Source organism: Elephantulus edwardii, unplaced genomic scaffold (genome assembly GCF_000299155.1).
Source record: "Elephantulus edwardii isolate Elephantulus edwardi_28Jun2011 unplaced genomic scaffold, EleEdw1.0 scaffold00213, whole genome shotgun sequence".
Lineage (NCBI taxonomy): Eukaryota > Metazoa > Chordata > Mammalia > Macroscelidea > Macroscelididae > Elephantulus > Elephantulus edwardii.
Window position 1 is genome coordinate 1,404,799 of NW_006399963.1, and position 22,199 is coordinate 1,426,997.

General features: G+C 44.8%; 1 protein-coding gene across 1 annotated transcript in view; it reads left to right on the forward strand.

The window, feature by feature from the left end:
• Positions 1–885: 885 nt before the first annotated feature.
• Positions 886–22,199, forward strand: part of DRGX (dorsal root ganglia homeobox) — a 37,816-nt gene continuing 16,502 nt past the window's right edge. The window contains exons 1-5 of the mRNA XM_006897701.1: positions 886–919; positions 5,267–5,364; positions 6,156–6,257; positions 11,330–11,508; positions 11,587–11,699. Coding sequence (XP_006897763.1) covers positions 886–919; positions 5,267–5,364; positions 6,156–6,257; positions 11,330–11,508; positions 11,587–11,699 — 526 coding nt within the window. The remainder of the gene's footprint in view (positions 920–5,266; positions 5,365–6,155; positions 6,258–11,329; positions 11,509–11,586; positions 11,700–22,199) is intronic.

Here is a 22,199-nt window from a genome sequence, read left to right on the forward strand (position 1 = left end):
GAGAGAGCATGGGAGGGGCCAGAGCACAGAGAAAAGAAAGGATTTCCCTACCCTGGGAGGGTGGTGGTTCTATCTTCTTTAAAAGAAAAGAAGAAAAACATTGCTGATGTTTCCTGAGAAATGACGGGTTTCCCCCCCTTTACACCACGTGGGCCATTTGTAAGGCCCAATAGACCTATCCAAGTTACTCGCTGTAGACAGCGCTGGAAATAATCAGATTAAGGCCAATTATGCGTGAGATTATAAAGGCGAGTGCTGAGCAGCGTCGCGCGCTGTAGACAGACAGCAAGACATCTGGCCATTTCCCGAGCCACTTCGTGGTCCTGCGGGCGCCAGGCGCGCTGAGCCCTCCCGCCTCCAGGCGCTCTGAGCATCAGCCTGAGGCCGTCACGCTCCAGCCTTCCGTGCCCGCCAACCGCCGCCGCGGAGGTACATGCGGTTCCTGGCCGAGCGGCCAGCGCACGGGCCCTGGATGCCGCCGTCCTGGTCAGAGCCTCTGCGCACCCGAGTGACCTTGCTTTCCTGCTGGACTCGGCTACGCTGCCAGGACTGAAGGGGCTGCGGGAGGCCCTGAGGGCTAGGGACTGACCGCGCTAGTTTGGGATCCGGCAGGGGTGGATAGAAGGTGGGGAGGTGGACTGGATCGGAGGGGATGGCCAGCGGGGTCTCGGCATCCAATGACGCTGCCAACTTCCATCGTGCCCCTGCCTTGGGCTAAGAGCATTGGGAGAAGTGCGCTCCGGTGCTCCTGGGCCAGCTGGGGCGCACAGAGGAGCCTTAGGCTCTGTTACTGTTTGCTTTCACCCAGGCCAGACCTGCTTGCTCCTGTCCGCACCGTGACCACCCTCTGGGGACCCAGCTGTCCTGCCGCTCCGGCCGTCAGCGATGTTTTATTTCCACTGTCCGCCACAGTTAGAGGGTGAGTAAGCGCTGAGCCTTGTTCCATCACACTGCCCGGAAAACAGTGGGCCTGTGAATCTCCAGTCAGTGAGCGGCGCCCTGGCCTTCTTCCTCCACCCGCCAAGCAGCTGACCCGTAGCCACCTGCCTGCCTTCTTCCTCCCTGCCTGGCCTGGCAGCCCCAGGCTATGCGCGTCTTGGGACCGCTGGTGCTCCCAGCACAGATGCTGGTGTCACGCCTTTAATCGGGGCCCTCCGCCCAGGAGCCCGCATTAATCTTTCCCAGGTTTTCGCCAACATCCTTGAAAAGCCCAAGACCAACTCGGAGTTGGCCTGCTGCGTCCTGGGCAGGACAGAGGGCTATTCTCGCTAAGGGCAGAGCGCGCGACTGCGGGGATTTTGCTCACATTCAGGGCCGTACAAAGCGGTTCCCGCTGCCCGCCTTGTGAACCCTGAGCCAGGTGCGCCCTTCCCACCGTCCATGAGGACACTCAGACCTCCCACTGGCTGTCCTCTGCACCTGGAAGGGCTTTTGACCCCAAATAAAAACCATTTCCCACCCTTTCCAACTTCCAGGCAGGCTGCTCCAAACCCAGAGCTCAAGTCTTTGAGGGCTGATGCTTTAAAGGAAATGTCTTCCTGAGAATTCTAGTGTGACCTCTGCTACTGATTATTATTAAGAGGGGTGGTGTTGTGGGAAGGGATGACTTGAACCCCTGAACCCCCAGCCCAGGGCTTCAAGAATCTGGGGGTGAGGGAAGGAGGTGTCCAGCTCGTTGGACTTCAGCAATTGACTGTGGCAGCTGCAGACTGACTTTTGTCTAGGATGGGGACACAGTGGTCAATGTGACCAGGACTGGACCAGGGTAGTCTTTCTCATCAGTAGGGTAAAACTAACCTGTCTCACGACAGTCTTTCTAGAGTGGGGAATTTTAGAGGAAACAAAATCAAGGAATGTAAGGGTAGTACAAGGTCATGAGGCTGCCTCTAATAGTAGCCAGCACCGATGGTGATTCCAGAAAATTTCTGAATTTGTGAAAATTTTCATAGGGCTATTTTCCCCATGAAGGGTCTTAAGAGTCCGGCTAAGAGATTGAAGAGCTGATGTTCACCAGCTTTGGAATCGTTTCTAAGAAGGGAGAGCCTGAAGTGTAACTACATTTCACCCACTTTTGACCTCCAGGAGCCCAAACAGGTGGATTTTATGAAGAAGGTCTAGAGGTCTGTCACAAACATTTTATCACCAAACCAGAGGGAGTGCTTGCAAACATGCAGGGGGAGATATATCTGTACTTCTGCACCTCTGGTCTGGATGGCTGCCCCAGCTGCCCTTTCTGGACAAAGGAGGGGAGGGCAGAGGCTCGGACATTTTTCAGGTGGCTAATTTCCTGGGTATCTGAGATATAAGGTCCTGCAAGCTTCAGTAGTCACTTAGGGAGAATCCCCAGGCAGCCTGTGGGCACATTCTGTTCTCACTTTGTGTACACATCCCACCCCGACATTGATTCTGATTGAGAGGATTAGAAAGAAAGGAGGAAGATAGAACCTTTTGTCCCTTTGCAGATGAGTTTGTATGTTGGTTTTGCATAACATGATCTTTACTTTAGTTACATGTTGCTGAGAGACAAGTGGGCTGCTACAGACAGGAAAGCTGAGAGCAGAATTTGGAGTATAGTCTCTCATGCTAGCTATTAAATGGTCTTTATTAATGTAGAGAAACATACAGGAGAAAGTGAAGCAGAATTCATAATCTTAACCTTCAGATAATATTGCTGATATTGAATCAAAAACTACTGCATATCAACAACATATCCTGCTGCTTAGGAAATTCCAACAGTGCAGAAACTTTGATATTAAAAAGGGAAATCCTCCTTTGCGACTTCTTTTTCTAAAGGTACTTGTATTCTTGGGTTCTTGTGATTCCTTTACAAATGGCACACTTTTACGTATATCACATATATTTTTTTCCTCTATATTTGTTATGGAAGGAGGATTGGCATCCACTTCCATAATAGCCTGCCTCTGGAAACCCTATGAACCTGGAGAGAAGATGAAAGGCACCCAAGCATCAGGACTCTCCTTCATAGGGTCGCTATGAGTCTTCTGCGACTGAAGCACTTAACAACAACAACAACAACTAACATATTTGTTATAGACTATTTGCATTGAAAACATTCTGCCTTATCATTCTGTCCTTTGCTGTTTTCACTTGATAATACATCCTTGAGAGGTTTTCCATATGAATCCATACATTGTTTCTTTTCTACAACCGTGTAGCACGCCAATATCTGCTGTACGGAAAGTGTTTATTGATGAACACTCAAGTTACTTCCATTCCCCCCCCCCCCATCACACTGTTGCCAGAACATTCTTGCCTGTTTTAACACAATTTTCTAGGTACATTTACCCATTAAATACTGATTTTAATGTGTGTGATCATACTGTCTCCCCCAAAAGATGGGGCCAGTTGATGCTCTTATAAGTGGTGAATGAAAGCAAACATTTTATTTTACTCTTACCTGCTCTGGTTATCATAATGCTTATCATTTATTCCCCGAGATGGTGAAAATAAAATTTTGTTGTTCAGTTTTATTTTGTTTCATTACTGTGACGTTTAGAATTTTTATAACATTATCTATAATTATCTTTATTTTTAAGTAAAGTCTTTTCCCAGATTTCTCCCCTCAATTTTATATTATGTTGGTCACCTTCTCCTGTGCTGCCTTATCAATCTGATGAGCTATCAGCCTTCTTTAAGATAAAACGTAGCATACAGTGTTTTAGTTAACTGTTGATGTGTTTGTGTTGTGAAATCATTTGGGCCAATAAGATGTAAATTATAGGACTGGGAAAATTTATGCTTAGAGAACAGTGGACGTTTCATACTATCAATGTGCCTTGTTTCAGAAGGAGAGAATTTGGTTCCCTAAGGAAATAATGGAAATAAAATTGCTTTGAGACTCTCTCTTCTAAGTTTTCAACTGAGCTAGAGAGAAATTGTTGGGGTTTTTTTTGTACCCAGGGTTTTGAAGAAGATGGTGGTTGGTTTAGGAAGATGGAAAAGGAATGCTTTGGCTGAGTGGAGGTATGTGGCCGGGAAGAGTAAAACATTCATCAGAAAGGACTTTGTTTTCTTGATAGAAGTTTGGAAAGCCCAGAGGACTTTGCTTCTCTGGGACTGAAGTCCTTCTGAGGGACATTGGGCAGTTTGGCTTGTAAGGTCTTAAGCTGAAAATGCAGTGATCCTGAACTGGAGCCCATGGCAGGTAAAGCATTCGCTGGTTAATGGGAACTCGCTCATTTGTTTTCCTAAGAACCCATTGTGGACTATCAAGTAAACAGTGCACATTTGGAAAAATGATCTGGATGCACTTTTGGGGCCAAACTCTGTTCTGGCTTTACAGCAAGCTTTGAAAGCTGCCGGGGAGGACAATGAATTTCTCAGCTACGGAAAGGAAAGCAGTCTGTCCTTTTGAAGGTCTGACCAGAGAGAAAGGTGTCCTCTGAGAGTGGCCTCATTTAAGTCAGTTTGGAATTCAGGACAGCTCCTATTGGTGCCTGTCTTTTTTTAAGTAATACCTATATAACAAAATCACTATGGTGAGCTATGAGGAATGGTAATTAAGATTCATTTATAAACTTCTTATGTCCCCAGGTCCTGCAGTTCATGGAGGATCCTGCTGCAAACACTCTTGGTGTTTCCTTTCCTTATCCACCCTCCCCTTTCCCAAACCTTTAGCCTTTGTTGTTTATTGAAAGAAAAGTAAGTAGACTCACAATTTAGCTAGAGACAAAACAGATAGTACTGAAAGACCAGATGTAGGGCACGAACTTGAGAAACATAGGGCTGAGTGCATCTGGGATCCAGAGGGCAGATAAAGTCTCTACCTTCAGACCCTTCCTGTCTTAAGTATTGAACTGAACAAGATGTGGACATCTTGGGGATTAAGGCCATCATGCTCCTTATGAAATGGGCACAACTGGATCTAAAAGAAAATATTTTGAGGAATGTGATTAAAAAGAGGAGCCTAATAAGAGGAGAGTCCATGGAGGTTCACATGATTAACACACTTGGTTGCTAAACAAGAGGTTGCAATTTCCAGTTCACTCAGAGACCCTCTGAAGAAAGTCTTATGGTATACTTCTGAGACACCAGCGGTTGAGAACCATGTGGTGCACAGGTCTGCCCTGACACATGTCCCCGTTGTGGGGTTGATAAGCAACAACTGTGTGCTTACAATAAGATGAACAGATGGGGCTGGGTGAGCTGGGTTCTCCTGCTATGGGTATCCATGTATGGGCTGCTGTGAGGCGGTGGTGGAGGCCTGGGGCTGGCTGCACTGACGGATCTGCTTTGTTTCCCATAGGCACTGCACCCTTTGGGAATCACTCAACAGGGGACTTTGATGATGGATTTTTGCGCAGAAAACAGCGCCGGAACCGAACCACATTCACTCTTCAGCAGGTAAGAATGAGAATCACAATTCTTTAAAACAAAGAATTCAAGCAACTCCTTCCCATCTTTTATAATAATGCCAGCTGATTATGTTTCTGTATCTATCTGATTTCTTGAGCAATGTATATGTCAAGGAATCTACTTGCAGGGAGGATAAATGACTGACCTTAGTTTTATAGTTTGGGGAACATTTTCATATTGGCGATGTGATTTAAACCTCATAATAATCCTGTGAGCAAGACAGTTCAGACAGGTGAGAACCTGGCTGACTTGTACAAGGTGTTTTTCTAAGGAATGACTCAGAGAACCTTGAGATCTCTGACCCCAAATCTTTCTTTATATAAACCATACTTTGTTCCTGGAGTAAGCTTGGGCAATTGGGGCAATGACCCAAATACCTGAACGTGATTCCTATGGGACTGACTGCAGAGGGGATATATGCAAGTTATTTACATTCTCCTCTATCCTGTGGGGAAACTTTGGCAAATTACTCTAATTCATAACACTGTCCTTATATTATAATTCCTGCAAATGTTTTTCAATGTAAATGTATGTCACTACATCCTCCTTTCTTATTTTTCCTTCTTCGGAGAGCACTGAAGTTGTTAGCAGCTCCTAATTCATCTGTGGTTGAAATTTAAATTCTGTGGGATCTTTTCAAACAGCTCTTTCTTCATTACTCTTCCTCTATTTGATTGTGAAACTGTTTCCTTACCACTTGTAGCAGGTTAGAAGTACACATATGCTTCCCCTCATTGAACCGCAGCCTCTCACCAGTAAATATTTTTTCCTTTTACCAGCTGGAAGCTCTTGAGGCAGTTTTTGCCCAAACACACTATCCAGATGTCTTCACCAGAGAAGAGCTTGCCATGAAAATAAACCTCACAGAAGCTCGAGTGCAGGTAAACATTCTTTTTAATTATTTAACCCTCTAATATTAAAATTGGCAAACTTTTTTTTTTTACATCATGACTGCAGAGTGCACATTTGGCCAAAGAAAGCAAATGAAGACTATCTGTCATTTTCGTGATGCACTTTAATAACATCAACATAATGTGGAATATTAGATTAGGTTGATTAATCGGTCATTCATAATTAACTAGTGATAATGTTCTACACTAATTTGTCCGCGTCTCTAAGGTACTAAATTACATCAATGCACATCCATTTCCTTGCTTTGGAAAAAAAAAAAAAGAAAAAGAGCTGAGATGCTATTCTCAAAGCAGCTCTGACGGCTCTGGGGTGAGGCTGGTCAATGCAAAGAACAAGGTTTTCAGAGACAAGCGGGGCAGGAGATCTTTTCCACAAATTGCATCATGGCCAACTTTTCCTCAGTATGTGGACAATTTCAGTGAAGTGGATCCGAGGAACACATGGAATTTAAAAATTGTTAGACAGTGAAAGAGCAAGGGCAGACCCTCTAGACAAGCCTGGCCCAAGCCCTCTGGAAATAGGATTTTTTTTTTTTTTTAAGCTTCATGGTGATTATGTTGAAGTGCACAAACTCATTGAGCCCAGCAGATGTGCCCAAGCTTGGGAGAGACCAATTCACAGCCCAGCCTCTCTAGGCAAGCTATTCTTTGAGCACAATTTTATGTTCATTTTATTTATGGGGTTTCCTCCATGCTGTTTCTGGTTGTTTTGTTTTTTTAATGTAGGGGCTTGGGGTTAAGACTATGCAAACATCTAATTGTAGGAAATATAATAGTTTGCTTTCAGCTCCCCTGGGTCATGTTAGTATCTCTTAAAAACCAATGGCTGAAGAGAGATAATGGAATTCTGAGCAGTAAATTGGGGGTTGTAAACAAATTATTTCCCCTATAATCAGATTATGTGATCCTGATTATTAAATCTGAACATGAATCATTGGTCATAGGCAGGCAAATTAAACTGATTATTATTTGGAAATGAAAATCTCCTTCGGCCAGGACCACATCCATCCTTTCTTTTTTTAATGCCAGGCTTGCCAATAGCTGCCTAAGACTGAACTGCAAATTGAGATAAATGACATAATTATTGAGCAGCCAGAAGTGGGAGATCATAACTTCTTCCTGAAAGGTGCAAGGGTGAGATAGGGGTGGTGACAATTAAAGCAGGGAATTGTTGTTCAGGCCGTGGTTGGCTATTATGGAAACAGACAATGGTTGTGAAGCATTTATTTAGTGATTTTCCGTGTGGGAAAATAGGATTCGGTGGCGGGAAAGGAGATATGTTTACATTTATATCCTTGCTCATTCAAATATGATTAATGTTCTATAGAGCAGGGTCTTAATCGAAGCTGATGTTGTCAAACAATAACTAAATAGGGAAATAAACGACTCCATCATACTCCTTCCTTGGAAGCAGGCAAACTGTCAGTGCAAAGTCATTAGAATATGATAATGAAAAATAGCTCAATTAAATGTTGTTATAGCTGTGACCTTCATTCAATTAAGACGCAAGAAAGTGTCTGCATTTTGCTTTGCATTTAACTGCCCTAAATTTAGAATATAGATAAAATCATTATTCAGCGATGTGCAATTAAAAGCCAACTAAATTAAAAAGGAAAGAGACCCAGTTATGGAACAAGAATGGAAAGATGGGGTGGGGCTCTTCACCAGGGCTAGACTATGCTTTGGGGAGTAGGAGGGACGTTCAGGGATCCTGCCTCTGGAGTAGAGGGGAGAGGTTTCCAGTGGATGGAGTAGGAAGAAACAGCAGGGTTCACTGATCTTTAGGAATAATGAGGGACAGGGCTTCCTGGCATCTATACATGAAGCTGGCTGCCCTTCTGCAAAGGCAGTTTTTGTTTTCTGAGGCTTAAAGAATTCATACCAGCATCTAAGAAGGTGCTACAGCCAGGTGAATCCTAAGCTGTCTTCTAACCTGTGGGTGGGGAAGATGGACCATAACATCAGCTAATGTCTGTTGAGTAATTGATTGCTGAGAGCTGTGCGAAGCACTTTGCAGCATTTTTCTAATGTTCAAGGGTGACTGCTACTTTACATCCATAAGTGAACTCTGGTGACATAGTAGAAGAAGCTGTGCTGCAGTCCCAGAGTCCACAAGCTACTTCGTGGAAGAAGGTTGGGCACTTTCTTTCCGCATGATCAAACTGCCTCTGAAAACCTGCTGGAGGGTCAGCTATGAGTCAGTCAGTCAGTTCTGACTTTATGGTACACAACAACAACAACAAATGATTTGGATCACGGATCCTAATGGGGACTCTGGGCTTCAAATCTTGGAGCTGCCACTGACCATCTGATGATCTCAGGCAGATGTGTTAATCTCTCTGTGCTTTATTTCCCCACCTGTGCAATGAGAGTAATAGAACCACTAACCTTATAGAGTTGTGGTGAATTGAGTTTGGAATTCTAGAGCCCATGCTTCTAGTAGATAATTATGTGTAATTGGATGATTTAATGATTAAACAACAAAGGATGAGGCTTGGCACACCATAAGAGAGTGCTCTGATGAAGCTTACTGAGAAATGATGACCATTTTTAATGAAGACCTCTCATTGCCACCGGGCCAACTTTGACTCCCCATAACCCTGGAGAGCAGAGCAGCACTGCCCATGGCTTTCCTGGACTGTAACTCTCTTTCCTTTTTTTTTTTAAATTGTGATTTAAGTTAAACTTTACAGAACAAATTGATTTTTCCATTTAACCTTCATACACATTTTGTTTTATAGCATTAATGGTAAAATCCACAATAAAAATACCCTCTTCCAATTTCCTTCCTGTGAGTTTTACTTCCATTCATCCTTTTCATCCTACCGCTTCCTGCCTTCTGAGCTTCATTTTTGGACAAATGCTGCCCTTTTGAGCTTATGTGATTGATTATTCTAAGAAGCACCACCCTAGTCTTATTGTTTACATATAGGCCCTGCCTCTGTCAGATCAGCACGTCCTGTGCATTAAATCCTGACAGGAATGGATTGCCTCATCGTTCTCTTGCAGAATGCTGGTGGATTTGAACTGCCAGCCTTTTGGTTAGCAGTCCAATGCCTACTCCACTAGGTTCCTGTATAAGCTCTAAGGTGGCGTTTTTCAAACTGGCTAGGCCATGACCTCTATACCATTGAGTCAAAATGGACCCATGGCTGACCCTTCATCATATTTTCAGAGGCCATAAATCATACAGGAGGAGATTGCTTTTCTTTTTCCCTTGGAGTTACTGGTGGGATTGAACTGTGTACATTTGGGTTGGCAGTGCAACTCCTTACAACTAGAACATCAGAGTTCCTTATGCTCATCAGCAGCTCCTAAGGGAAAAGTAAAGAACTTTAACTTTAGAAACCTGATGGAAGATCACTGTGAGTCAGAATAAACCCCATAGCTAGGAGTTTGTTTATTTTATGGTTTAATGGCATGAAGGAAGCCTGGTGTCAGTGTGATTAAGTACTCAGCTGCTAATTAAAAGGCCTGACTAACCAAACAGTTAGTGGTCCTGTCTGGCCAGCCACTGTGGAAGAAAGACATGGCAGGGTACTTGCATACAGGTTATAGGCTGGGAACCTAGGGGCAGGTCCACCTGTCTTGGAGGGCTACCATGAATCAGAACTGACCTGGCATCAACCAGCTTAGTGTTTTATAGTTTAGTGAAAAGTCAGCATAGAAAGTCTCTGCAGGATGGACCACTTTTGGCAAGGTACTGCTAACCAAAAGGTGGGCCCAGGGAGAAAGTTAGCATCTCCTCCTGTAAAGATTTACAAACTTGGACTATAGAGAGTTAAACATTGGTATCAACTCAACTGCAGTGATTGATGGTCAATGTACTGGATGCTTTCTGTTATTTGATTGAAAAAAAAAATCCCCCAAACCAAACACAGTTAAACACCTGCTGCAGTTATCTGAATGGACCTTCTCTATGGGTTCAGCCATCTGGATGGACCTTCTCCATGGGTCTCTTTTCCTGGATGAACCTTCTCCATGGGTCCAGTCAGCTGAATGAACCTTTACCACGGGCCCAGTTATCTGGATGGACCTTCTCCACGGATCCAGTTGTCATCTGGATGGACCACCTCTATGGGCCCAGTCATCTGGATTAATCTTATCTATTGGCTCCACAGTCAACACTCTCAGCACCAGTAGCTAGGTAATTAAAAGATGCATTGCCATGGGAAAGTCTGCTGTTAGGGACCTCTCCAAAGTACTGAAGAGCAATGGTGTCTCTCTGGAGACTAAGGTGCATCTGATACAGGCCATGGTCTTCGCAATCACCTGTTATGCATCAGAGAGTTGGACAATGACCAAAGAGGATAGAAGGAGAATTGATGCCTTTGAGCTGTGGTGCTGGAGAAGAGTATTGAGGGTACCATGGACTGCTAGGAAAACAAACAGATTCATCCTGGAAAGGGTCAAACTGGGTGGCTCCTTGGAGGCAAGGATCCTGAGGCTCCGTCTAAAATAATTTGGACATGTTGTAAGGAGGGATCGGTCCTTGGAGAAGGACATCATACTTGGTAGGGTGGAGGGACAGCACAGGAGGGGAAGACCCTCTATGAGGTGGATTGATTCAGTGACTGGGGTAATTGGGATGGGTGTATTGGAGATGGTGCGATTGGCAGAGGACAGAGCAGTTAGTTTAGGGCTGTTGTACATAGGGTCGCTATGAGTCGCAAGTGACTTGACGGCACATAAGAACAACGACGACATTGTTCCAGTCATCAGGATGAATCTTCTTCAGGGATCCAATCATCTGAATGAACCTTCTCCATAGGTCCAGTCATCTGAATGTAGCTTCTCCTTGGGTGCAGTCATCTGAATAGACCTTCTCCATGGGTGCAGTCATCTGAATGGATCTTTTCCATGGGTCCAATCATCTGGATGGACCTTCTCCATGGAGCAGACACTGTGGTCCTGAGCTGCTTTGGGTGTGAGGTTCTGCACACTATGTAATTGGCTAGAGGGCCAGGACTTTTATTTTGGGCTGCAGCTTCATCCTGCCTGATTTGCTGCCTCTATTTGATTTGTGTTTCCACTGTGTTCAGGTTTGGTTCCAGAACAGAAGGGCCAAGTGGAGGAAAACAGAGCGAGGTGCCTCAGATCAGGAGCCTGGCGCCAAGGAGCCCATGGCAGAAGTGACACCCCCATCAGTGAGGAACATCAACTCCCCGTCCCCCGGGGATCAGGCCCGGAGCAAGAAGGACACCCTAGAGACCCAGCAAAGGTGAGGCTGGCTGAGGGAGGTGATGGACAGGGACAGTGTTGTCATCTGGGATTCACTGTGGTTTTCTGTCCTTGACAGCCTGGGGAGATCGGTGGGTCCCACAGGACCGTTCTTCCCCTCTTGCTTGCCAGGGACCCTTCTGAACTCTGCCACCTATGCCCAGGCCCTGTCACATGTTGCCTCCTTAAAAGGTAAGCTGTGAGAGGACTGGGTAGGCTGACCAGGTCCATGGGGATGGTGGAAAGGCTGACCGGGTCCATGGGGATGGTGGAAATGGCATCTGCCTGTCCTGCTTTCTGGGTTGCGTTCTAATGCTGTGTCCAGTGCAGCCTCTCTTTCTGCTGTAGATCCCAGCTAGGTCAAAGCTGACGTCAGCTCTATAAGTGAGGCTAGATTTGATTTTCCACAGCCTGGTGTGTGTGCGTGTGACTGGAGAGCATGCGTCCACTCCTCTGAGAGGCCACTGTCCTTGCTTGCAGTCCTGCCCCTGAGTAGTGTTAAGCAGCAGTTCCCGGCGAGCCCAGGAGGCCAGTTGTCCCTGTTCACATGCCATCTCCACATCCCATGCCATTTCCACAAGTTCGCTTGCCCCGTTTGCCCTCCACAGGACTTCTGAGTCTGGAGTCTAGGCCATCAGGGTCGTGGTCTTCCCAGCGTTGCCACCTTCTTCACACCTGTTGTCTGAAGGATGGACCCATTTAGGGCCTTTTGTCAGACTCCTTGTAGATGCGTCATCTGGGTATTCCTAGAGATCCTTACTGGATGCTGGGCCCACCCCATCCACTGTCCTGTAACTTGGACAAGGTGGGGCCCCAGGTGGGTCTGAACAGTTGGCTGCTGGGGCTCATCCAGTCCAGGATCTGAGAGGCAGGATGCAGGGTGTAAGTGTTTCCTCAGATCAGAAGTTTCCTGTGATATGTTGTTAAGTGACATCAATTTGATTACAACTCATAGTGACTCTACGAACCGCAGATCTGAATCTGGCCCTATCCTGCACCATTCCCATATCAGTTCATCTTCTTGGGGGTCTTCCTCTCTTTCTCTGACTCTCCACTTTCCCCAGCTTAATGTCTTTCCCAAGGACTCTATTGATAATATTGTCTATGTCACACGCTCCTCTTGTGACAAGGTAACTGATATCCCATGGCATCTCCTGCTTCTCCTGTGGGAAGGTCTGGGGTGTCCTTGGTCTAGAATGGACAGCTCCAGCGGGTGGACACACAGGAATGTGGAACCCAGTAGTCTGCATGACTGATGCCATTTCTTGAGTCATAATGAGAGCCTGGTGAGTCACCAGTGACCAGGTATCTCCAGAATGACAGAGCATGGTGGGGGTTGGCGTGGCAGACAGAGCTCTGGATTTGAGCTCCTAAGGCTGGAGTCTGGGGGCTAGATGCTTTGTAGACTAAGTGGACAGCCTAGCTCAACTCTGTTGCAACTTAGACCTTGCAACTCAGCTGTTGAGCTCAGGTGCTCAGATAAGGCAGGTGCAGCCCCACAGAGCAGCCTCAGAATACATGATGGCAGGCAGTGTGGAGGTGCTTATAGTAGAAAGAGATGACCAGGAGCCTTGACCATCACTTGAGTGGCCAGTTTTGTGAAAGGAGCTGTATTGGCATCCCTCATTAGAATCGGCAGACAGGGGTTCTGAGAGTGGCTTTGTGTCTGTATTTCAGCCTCAAGAGTGCTCTGGATTTCTTAGCTGTAGGAATCTGGTCTGAAGTCTTATGTATGATTCCACCTGTGAGGCCAACCCAGCTCCAGGAAAGATAAGCCTGAGATTGGCTTGAACTGGAGGAGGGGCAGCCACATAACAATGAGCCCCCAAGCACGGCCACCTCTTGATCTGGGCTCTTCGACTTCTACCCCTTCTCTAAACTTCTCTGGCTGGTCTGTGAGCCCTGTGCCTGCCTCGCTGAGAATCAGACTCTGTTTCAATGCTGCCGTGGTCGTCCTCCACTTTGGGAGTGTGTGTGCCTGCAGAAGTTGCTGAGTCTCACATGCTTTCATTGTAGTGTGGGCACATATCTGTGCTGTGTGTGTCTGCTTCAGTGGTCAGGGAGACAAGACTTGTTTTAGAGCTGGTGACAACTGGCTGTTTCCAGATTATGTGGGTTGAGCAAGTGAGCTTGTATCACCCTCAAAGATAAAAAGGAATTCCTGCTTGTTTTTCATTATTGTGATCTGAGTAAAGCTTTATAAACAAAATAGTTTTCCATTCAATCATCCATCCACTCTTTGCTTAATAACATGAATTACAATACGCAGGATCTAACTGCACTCTTCTCATTTCTTCCTTGTGATTGTTGTTCCCATTAGTCATTCTATTCTACCCCTTCCTGCCTTTGAGCTTCTTCTATGAGCAAATGCTGCTTTTTTGCCTTTATACGGTTGGTTGTTCTGAGGAGTGATTGCCTTCTTGGTATTACTTACTGGCCACCTTATAGTGTGACTCTTGTTTGACTGGGAGTTAAGCAGTGGGAGTGAGTTTTGTTCCAGGGTTGAAGGTGACTAAGAACCATAGTCTTGTGAGGGGAGGAGGGTGACCCACTAGTCTTCAGAGCACTAAGTCTGGCCATTTTTATGTTTTTGAGTTTTGACTCAACATTTCCCCCTGCTATATCCAGACCTGTTCCATTTTACAGTAGCCAATGCTTATTTTCTGTGAAATGCACATCCCTCTTGGTCTATCTTTGCCTTTCTCATGCTTAGTGGGAGCACAATAAGAGACACACTATTCTAAGAAATAACCCTGTGAGGAGTGATGCTACTAGTTGGCCAGGGATCAAGTGGGGTCCCTGCCATGTGAAAGGAGGCGCTGTCCACCTTAAACATGCTGCACATCCCAGCAGCTGCCTGGCCTGGGGAGGGGAAAGCAGCTGGAAATCAGAATTTTCATGGCAAAAGTCCTTGTTTTTTAAATGTTGCCTCTAAGTTTTTAACCAAACAGGCAAGTATGGGCTCAGATGTGACTGTCCTGTACCTCCGTGAGCTCTCCTAGAACAGGACTGGGCTCAGCTTGCTCATTCTCAGCCTGCTTTCTCTTTTCTTTTGGGTGCCATCTGGCTTGGCCCTCCAGGCCAAGGGTGCGGACACCCTAACCCACGGCCTGGTGGGGTGGGGGAGTTGGCTCTGTAGTCTCTGGCTAATGAGGTAGTGTTGGAGGGGAGGGGAGTGAACAGCTGAATCTGCTTGATGTTCCCTGTGAGCTTGAATCTGCTCTCCCCAATCCACAGGCATTGGGTGAGCTTCATGTGTGAGCTGCTTTCCTCTTAAGGGCAGCTGGAAGCTCTGTGCTAGTGGTTGACATTGGCTGGGGCCTCATTACCCTCATTACGTTGTTCTAAAATTGATGTGACCTGTGTGGGCACTTTTCAGGGAAGTGCTCTGAGCTGGTATCTGTGAGGCTGTGTGGTAGGGAGCGGAGCCAGCTGGTCACAGCCAGGTTCCTTTAGATTGTGGAGTGGAACCGGCCAGGTAGACCCAGAGTGGCTTCTTCAGTATTCAGCCCTCTCTCTTTCCCCATGCTAAAGAAATTCAAGAACACAGTTTGACCTAGATTCCAGAGAGGGCTGATACCTATCTTCAAGAGAAAGAGATCCCTCCTTTCCCTACACTCAGGAGACAGCCACCTCTGTCCATATCTCTCTCTTGAGCCTGGACTCTGGTCTGCAGGGGCTACTGGCCTGCAAAGGGACAACCTCAGACTAGGAGTAGCATTACCATGATCAAGCCCATATTTTTTGATTGCCCATATTTTTCTCCCTTGAAGCACCAGCTTTTTTATTAGTGCTTCAACAGCCATTACTCACACATTTCTTCATTCCTGTGGGCCAGCATCTACTGGTGGAAGGGATAACATGGACCCACTCTTTTTCCTCAGCAAAAGAGGACAGTGATGAATCACTGGGGGAGGGTCTGGGCTTGCCAGGACTACCAGATTATGGACCATTGTCCATTGAGTCCATACCTCTTTCCCACCTGAGCATTCCAGCCCACTTGTCCTGGCCTGTGAACACTTGCACATGAAATGGAAGAAGCGAATAAAAAGGGATTTCAGTTCCCAGATCCAAAGCAGAGCTTCCAAAGCTTCTCCAGGAGTGCTAGTCCTAGAGGTGCTGAGCTTGAAGACAAGGGATGTCTTGGCTCAGCCTTAAAATACCATTAAGGTATCCCTCCCCTGTGACTCTAGGCCAGGGTCCTGAGAAGGGAGCAAAGGACTCAGCAAGACCAGTGGAAGGACCAGGGTCTCCAGTGATGGTCCCTGATCTAGGCCTGTGGTGGATAGTGTATTATACTTCAAGACACTAACTGGGGACTTCCACAGTGCTGCTCTTACTAACTTTGCTCCCAGCTTCTCTTGCTGATCAGTTCCACTCCACTTTAAAACATGTTGAAATGGCTGCTTTCTCTCAACTTTTCCCATTTCTCTGAACTGCATTACCTTTGAAAATTCTTCCTTATCATTGTTCTAATTTTTGACAAGAGCAGGATTTTTTCCCCCCTGTCTTCCTAGAATTTCCTCCTCAGAACACCCATTTTCTCCTGGGGGGCTTTCCCTGAGCGTCATGCTTTGCACTTGAAGATGCTTAGAGGATATACGATGCAGGCACAATGCCTGGGTGCAAGGCAAGCTTTATGAGTGAGCGGGTGTTTCAAGGAAAGGCAAATAAAAATGCTGAAGGACTGTACACCCCCACACCCCCCGCAGTAGAGGTGTCTGCATATCAATAAGGTGTGTCAGAGAAAAAGCCTTTGAATGACAAAACGTTTTCCTGCCTTGCCTTATTGGCCAGTCTTGTGTTCACAATTCATTGATGCAGAGGATGTTATTTATTAATGGGCAGGGAAGTGTTGTCTGCAGGGCGGACAGGTGTGGCTGGGAGGCCTGGGAACCATGGCAGCCAGGCTCTCTCTGGTGCACTTAGCTGGCTGTTTCTAATATGTGAATGGTGGGTCTGGGCGTGAAATGGAAATTTTACAGTGGAGAGGGGAGAGTTCATCCCATGAGCTCTGTCCCCCCCTCTGTGGGTTCTCTGGTCCTTGCACCCTGATGGGGTTTAATTCTGCTATGTGGCAGTCAGAATAAGGGGAGAAATAGCAGCAGAGTAGTGCTTCACTAGCCTGAATCTTCCTGTCTTATTGTCATCATTCAACCTGAGACTAACTGCTAAGGACCTGTCTCATCCCCATTTTGTGGGCTGTCCTTTAAAGCCTCCTTGGCTATAGCAGCTCAGTGTGTGAACTTAGTAGATACATTCAGACCCACAGATGATCCTCTGGCTGGTTTGCAGAGGGTGTAAATCTCGTGGGAGAAGATGGCCCATCCTTCTGTGCAGAGCAACTGTTGGATTTGAACTGCCTGCCTTCGGGTTACCCACTGGGCAGCAGAACTCGGTGAGTGCTTAATAGAAGCTCCCATCCACCAGTTGCCACTGTGGAATATCACTGTTTTCATAGGGTTTTTTCCTCCCTCTTTTAGTTTTTTTAATGTGAATTGAATGAATTCAACAAAACAAGTTGATTGTTCATTCAAAAATTCACATACAGTGTTTCATGTCCCTACTGTTTCCATTCCTCCTTCTTCCCTATTCCTTCCTGTCCCTGAGCTAGTGTTACATTTTTTATTGTGAATGCTTAATTTTCTAAGCAATGTAGACCACCCCACAGTTATTATCGCCCTGGACTTTTGGCCATTGCTTTGTGAAAAGTTTAGCCACTGAGATGAACTCAGTTGCAAGCCTGCAGGGTAACTAAGAGCGATACTTTTGAAATTTCCATCAGTATCTATCAAACTTGCATACTTGGTCTTTTTTCCCCTTTAAATACATAACTTGTTTCACATTTTCTGTCACTCTATCCAGGTCCATCTACGGCCATCTTTTCTGGAGTGGCCCACCGGGGCAGCTGGGCACCATCTAGCTCAGGTCTTAGTGTTGTGGAAGCTGAGGTTCATGTGGCCACTTGTCCTTTGGGCTAATTGTTTCCATGCATCTTTGGCTTGCTTCACCCTTCTTTGCTCTGGATGTGAAGTGAGGAGACCAACAGTTGCACTCTTGATGGCTCCCTGAAAGTTTTAAGACCTTAGCTGCTACTCACCAAAGTAGGTCTCTGTGGACTATGTGATGCCAATGGACCTTGATGTCCCCTGAGACTCTGGTCCTAGTCCTAGACCCACTGGCTCCTTCCCTCACTTTGTTTGGTTCTGGCTAGGAAGTTTATATAACTTTGCCCTCTGTGAACTCTGCTATTTACTTGGTTGTATTTACACACATACATATACATAGATACTTCCTGCTAAAGCTATATATGTTTGTTAGTGGAGTTCTTTTTCTCACCCACACCTGTTAATCTTGCTTGCCTGCCTGTGTATCCACTTGTAGATTGACATTTGTTATTACTGGTGATGCAGAATTGTATGTATAGTAAGTAGCTTTTATACTTGTTGTCTAGGACTCTATGCACCTCTTTGTTTTAAAAAAAGACATGTTCCTGTGCTGACTACCCCTTTCTTACATGTTGCCTTTCTCTTCCCTGAGCAAAGCCCATGAATATTATCTAGTAGCGATCTCCCTTGGCATTTGATAATAGTGAGTTGATGTAGTGTTCGCCCTTGAGTGACTGATATTTTTCATCCAACTCTTGAGTGTTTTCGGTGCTGGCTTTTTGGAAGTAGATTGCCTTGCTGTTCTACCAAGGCACTTCTTCAAAACTTTTCAGTTAGCAACCGGCCAGGCTGTTTGCTTCTCCCAGGGATTCTCAGTAATGCCTGTTGTTAGAAATCATGAGTTGGAACCGCCTCATAGCTGACCCTCCAGCACATTTTCTGCAGCAGTAAATCAAGTGGGAAGAAATTGTTCCTCTTCATCTCTGCATGCCTTACTGACTCCTTACTATTAAGCCACTAGGACTCTGTCCAGCTCCTTCTAACCTGGAGTAGAGATGCAAATCCTGGGGTGAAGGCAGGCCAAAGCCAGTGAATAGCTTGAGAACACAAAGCAAAGTATTATAATGGATTGTGTAAAGAACTGTACTTAGAAAATCAAAAGGGAAGAACATACTCAGTATTTCTCAAGCTGAAAGAACTAAAGAAAAAAAATTTCAAGCCTCAAATTGCAATACTGAATGACCATATAGGCAAAATCTTGTATGATCTAGGAAGCATCAAAAGAAGATGGAAGAAATATAGAGTTACTGTACCAAATTGGTCAACAGTGAAACATTCAGGAAGTAGCATATGATCAGGAGCAAATGATAATGAGGAAGAAGTTAAAGCTTCACTAAAGGCATTGTTATTGTTGATGTTATTATGTGCCTTTGAGTCATATATTACTCATCGCGACCCTATGAATGAGAGACCTGAACATTCATTGTTTCTCCGTGCCCATAGAGTTTCTGGAGGCAAGCTGGTTCGGAAGTGGATGCCACTCCTGCTTCCAAGCTTGTTTTAATCAGGAAGCTCCACCAAACACTGTCCACCATGGGTAACCATTATCACATTACTAAAGGCATTAGAAAAAAAAAATAAGGCCCAGAAACTGATAGAACAGTAATTGAGGTATTTCAACAGATACAGCATTAGAAGTGCTCACCAGGAAATTTGGAAGACAATTGCTTGACCAAGTAGCTCAAAGAGATACGTATTTTTCCCCATCCTAAAAACATGTGATCAAACAGAATGTGAAAATTATTTAACGACATCATAAATGTTGTTGTTGTTATGTGCCGTCGAGTCGCTTGCAACTCATAGTGACCCTATGTACAATAGCCCTAAACTCTGCTCTGTCCTGTGCCAATCACACTGTCTCCGACACACCCATCCCATTACCCCAGTCACTGAATCAATCCACCTCCTAGAGGGCCTTCTCCTCCTGTGCTGTCCCTCCACCCTCCTAAGCATGATGTCCTTCTCCAAGGACCGGTCCCTCCTTACAACATGTCCAAAATATGTTAGACGTAGTCTCAGAATCCTTGCCCCCAAGGAGCCACCCAGTTTGACCCTTTCCAGGATAAGTCTGTTTGTTTTACTAGCAGTCCATGGTACCCTCAATACTCTTTTCCAGCACCACAGCTCAAAGACATCAATTCTCCTTCTATCCTCCTTGGTCATTGTCCAACTCTCTGATGCATAAAAAGTGCTTGCAAAGATCATGGCCTGTATCAGATGCACCTTAGTCTCCAGAGAGACACCTTTGTTCTTCAGTACTTTGGAGAGGTCCCTAACAGCAGACTTTGCCATGGAAATACGTCTTTTAAATCATAAATAGCACTCATAAATAAAATCCTGATGAAGATTATTAAAAATCAACTGGATGGATTAATAATCTGGGTGGATTAATGATGAACTAATAATATGGATTAATAATCTACATTCAGAGAACTACCAAAAATTCAAGCTGGATTCAGAAGAGGCTGTGGCACCAGGGATATATTTTATGAAGAAAATATCAGAAAGGTATTATTTGTGTTTGATTGACTATGCAAAGTAATTTGATTATATGGTCATAATGAATTATGGATAAGGTTGAGAAGAGTGGGAATACTAAAACAATTAGTTATCCTCTGCAAAAACTATACATATACCAAGAAGCAATAGTTCAAACAGAACAACAGCAAAGCAAAGAGTTGTATCCTTTCTCCATACCTATTCCATTGGTATGCTAAGCAAATAATGTAAAAACCTGGACCATAAAAAGGAAAATGTGGCATGAGGTTGTTGGAAGTTTCATCTGTAATCTGCATTGTGCAAGTGACACAAACTTGCTTGCAGATAGTGAAGGAGATGTGAAACATTTGCTGCAGAAGTTCAAAGACTACAGCCTTTAATATGGATTCCGTCTCAATAGCAATAACACAGAAATCCTCACTCCTGGATCAATAGGCAACATTATGATAGATAGAAGAAAGATTGAAGGTGTCAAGGATTTACTTTTACTTGGATCCATAAATGGCAACAGAAGTCAAGAAATAAAATAGACATGTTGTATTAGGAAAAGTCTACTGTTAAAGACCTCTCTAAAGTGCTAAAGAACAAAGATGTCCGTTTAAAGACTAAAGTGCATCTGATCCAAGTCGGGTCCTTTCAATTACTTCTTATGCTTCTGGTGATAACAAGTTGCACTACCAATCTAAAGACAGGAAGTTGAAATTTACCAACTGCCCCATGGGAAAAAGATGGGGAACCTCCTCCCATGTGATTTACAGCCTCTGGAAGCCTGCTGAAAGTTCAGCTCTGAGTTAATTCCAACAAAAGAACAACAGAAACTTAGGCATCTGAAAATTGGAAAATGATGAAGGATGATAGAAAAAGAAATGATGCATTTGAGTTGTGAAGTTGTAGATTCCTGGATATGCCGTGGACTGCCAAAAGTGGTCCTAAATGAAGTGCAACGAGAGTGCTCCTTAGATGCAAGGATGGAGAAACTTTGTCTCACATCGTTTGGGCATGTTGTCAGGAGGGAAACATTTCTAGTTATTGGAAAAAGACATCATTCTTGGAAAGATAAGAGAAAGAGAAGAAGACCCTTAAGTAGATGGATAGAAGCAGTGACTGTAACAATGGGCTCAAATATGTCAGGGATAGTGTAAATGGTGCAGGATAGGGTAGGTTTCAGATCTGTTGTTTTTACGTTACTGGGGGTTGTAGTCAACTTAATGACACTTAAAAAACACAACACATTTTGTAGAAATGGAACCCATGACACATGTGGTTTCTTGTGACTGACCCTTACCTTATTATTATCATCATGGTTTTAAAGCTAGTTTTTAGGAATTAAATATTTTGCTGTGGAAAAAATCTATAGACCTAACAGGTTTGCCTAGAATAAATGTACAATATGATGTTAATGACCTTACTATGTTGTGCACCTATCACCTTTACTTCCAAATGTTTATCATCATCCGAAACAGACCCTCAGCACCTCTTGGGCATTAACTCCCCATTTCCCCTGTCCCTGGAAACCATAATAAACTTTTATCTCTATGCATTTGCCCGTTCTAGGTATTTCATATATATATTATCACACAACACATATCCCTTTGTATCTGACAAGGGATCCTAGTAGTATAGTGGGCTACATGTTGGGCTGCTATCTTAAAGGTCAGTGGTTGGACAGATGGGTAGCCTGTTATTGTTAACATCCACAGCCTTGGAAACCTGTTGGTGAGCATCTTGGAGTCAGAATCAACTTGAAGTGTGTTTGGTTTTCATTTCTTTCACTCAGCATAATGTTCTCAAGCTTTGTTCATGTGGTAGTGTGTATGGAGGTGCCCTTCTTTATGGATGAACTCTATTCCACTGTATGGATGTTGTTGTTCTGTTGCGTTGGAACCGACCCGTACTACGGACCCTCTGGTAGGTTTTCAGAGGCAGTTAAATGTACGGGAGGAGACTGACCATCTTTCTCCTGTGGAGCAGCTGGTAGATTTGAGCTGCATGCCTTCTTGATTGCAGGGAAGCTTCCTGACACTATCCACCACAGTAGCCCTGTATGGATAGAACATATTTTAGTTACCTGTTTATCTCTTGGTGGCTGCTTGAGTTGTTTCTGTTGTTTGGCTACTGTGAATAATATTGACAATAACATTGTTGTACAAGTATCAATTTGAGTGTCTATTTTACAGTCTTTGTGGTATGCACCTAGGAATGGAACTGCTGAGACAGTTGGAAATGCTGAGTGTGTTTAACTTTT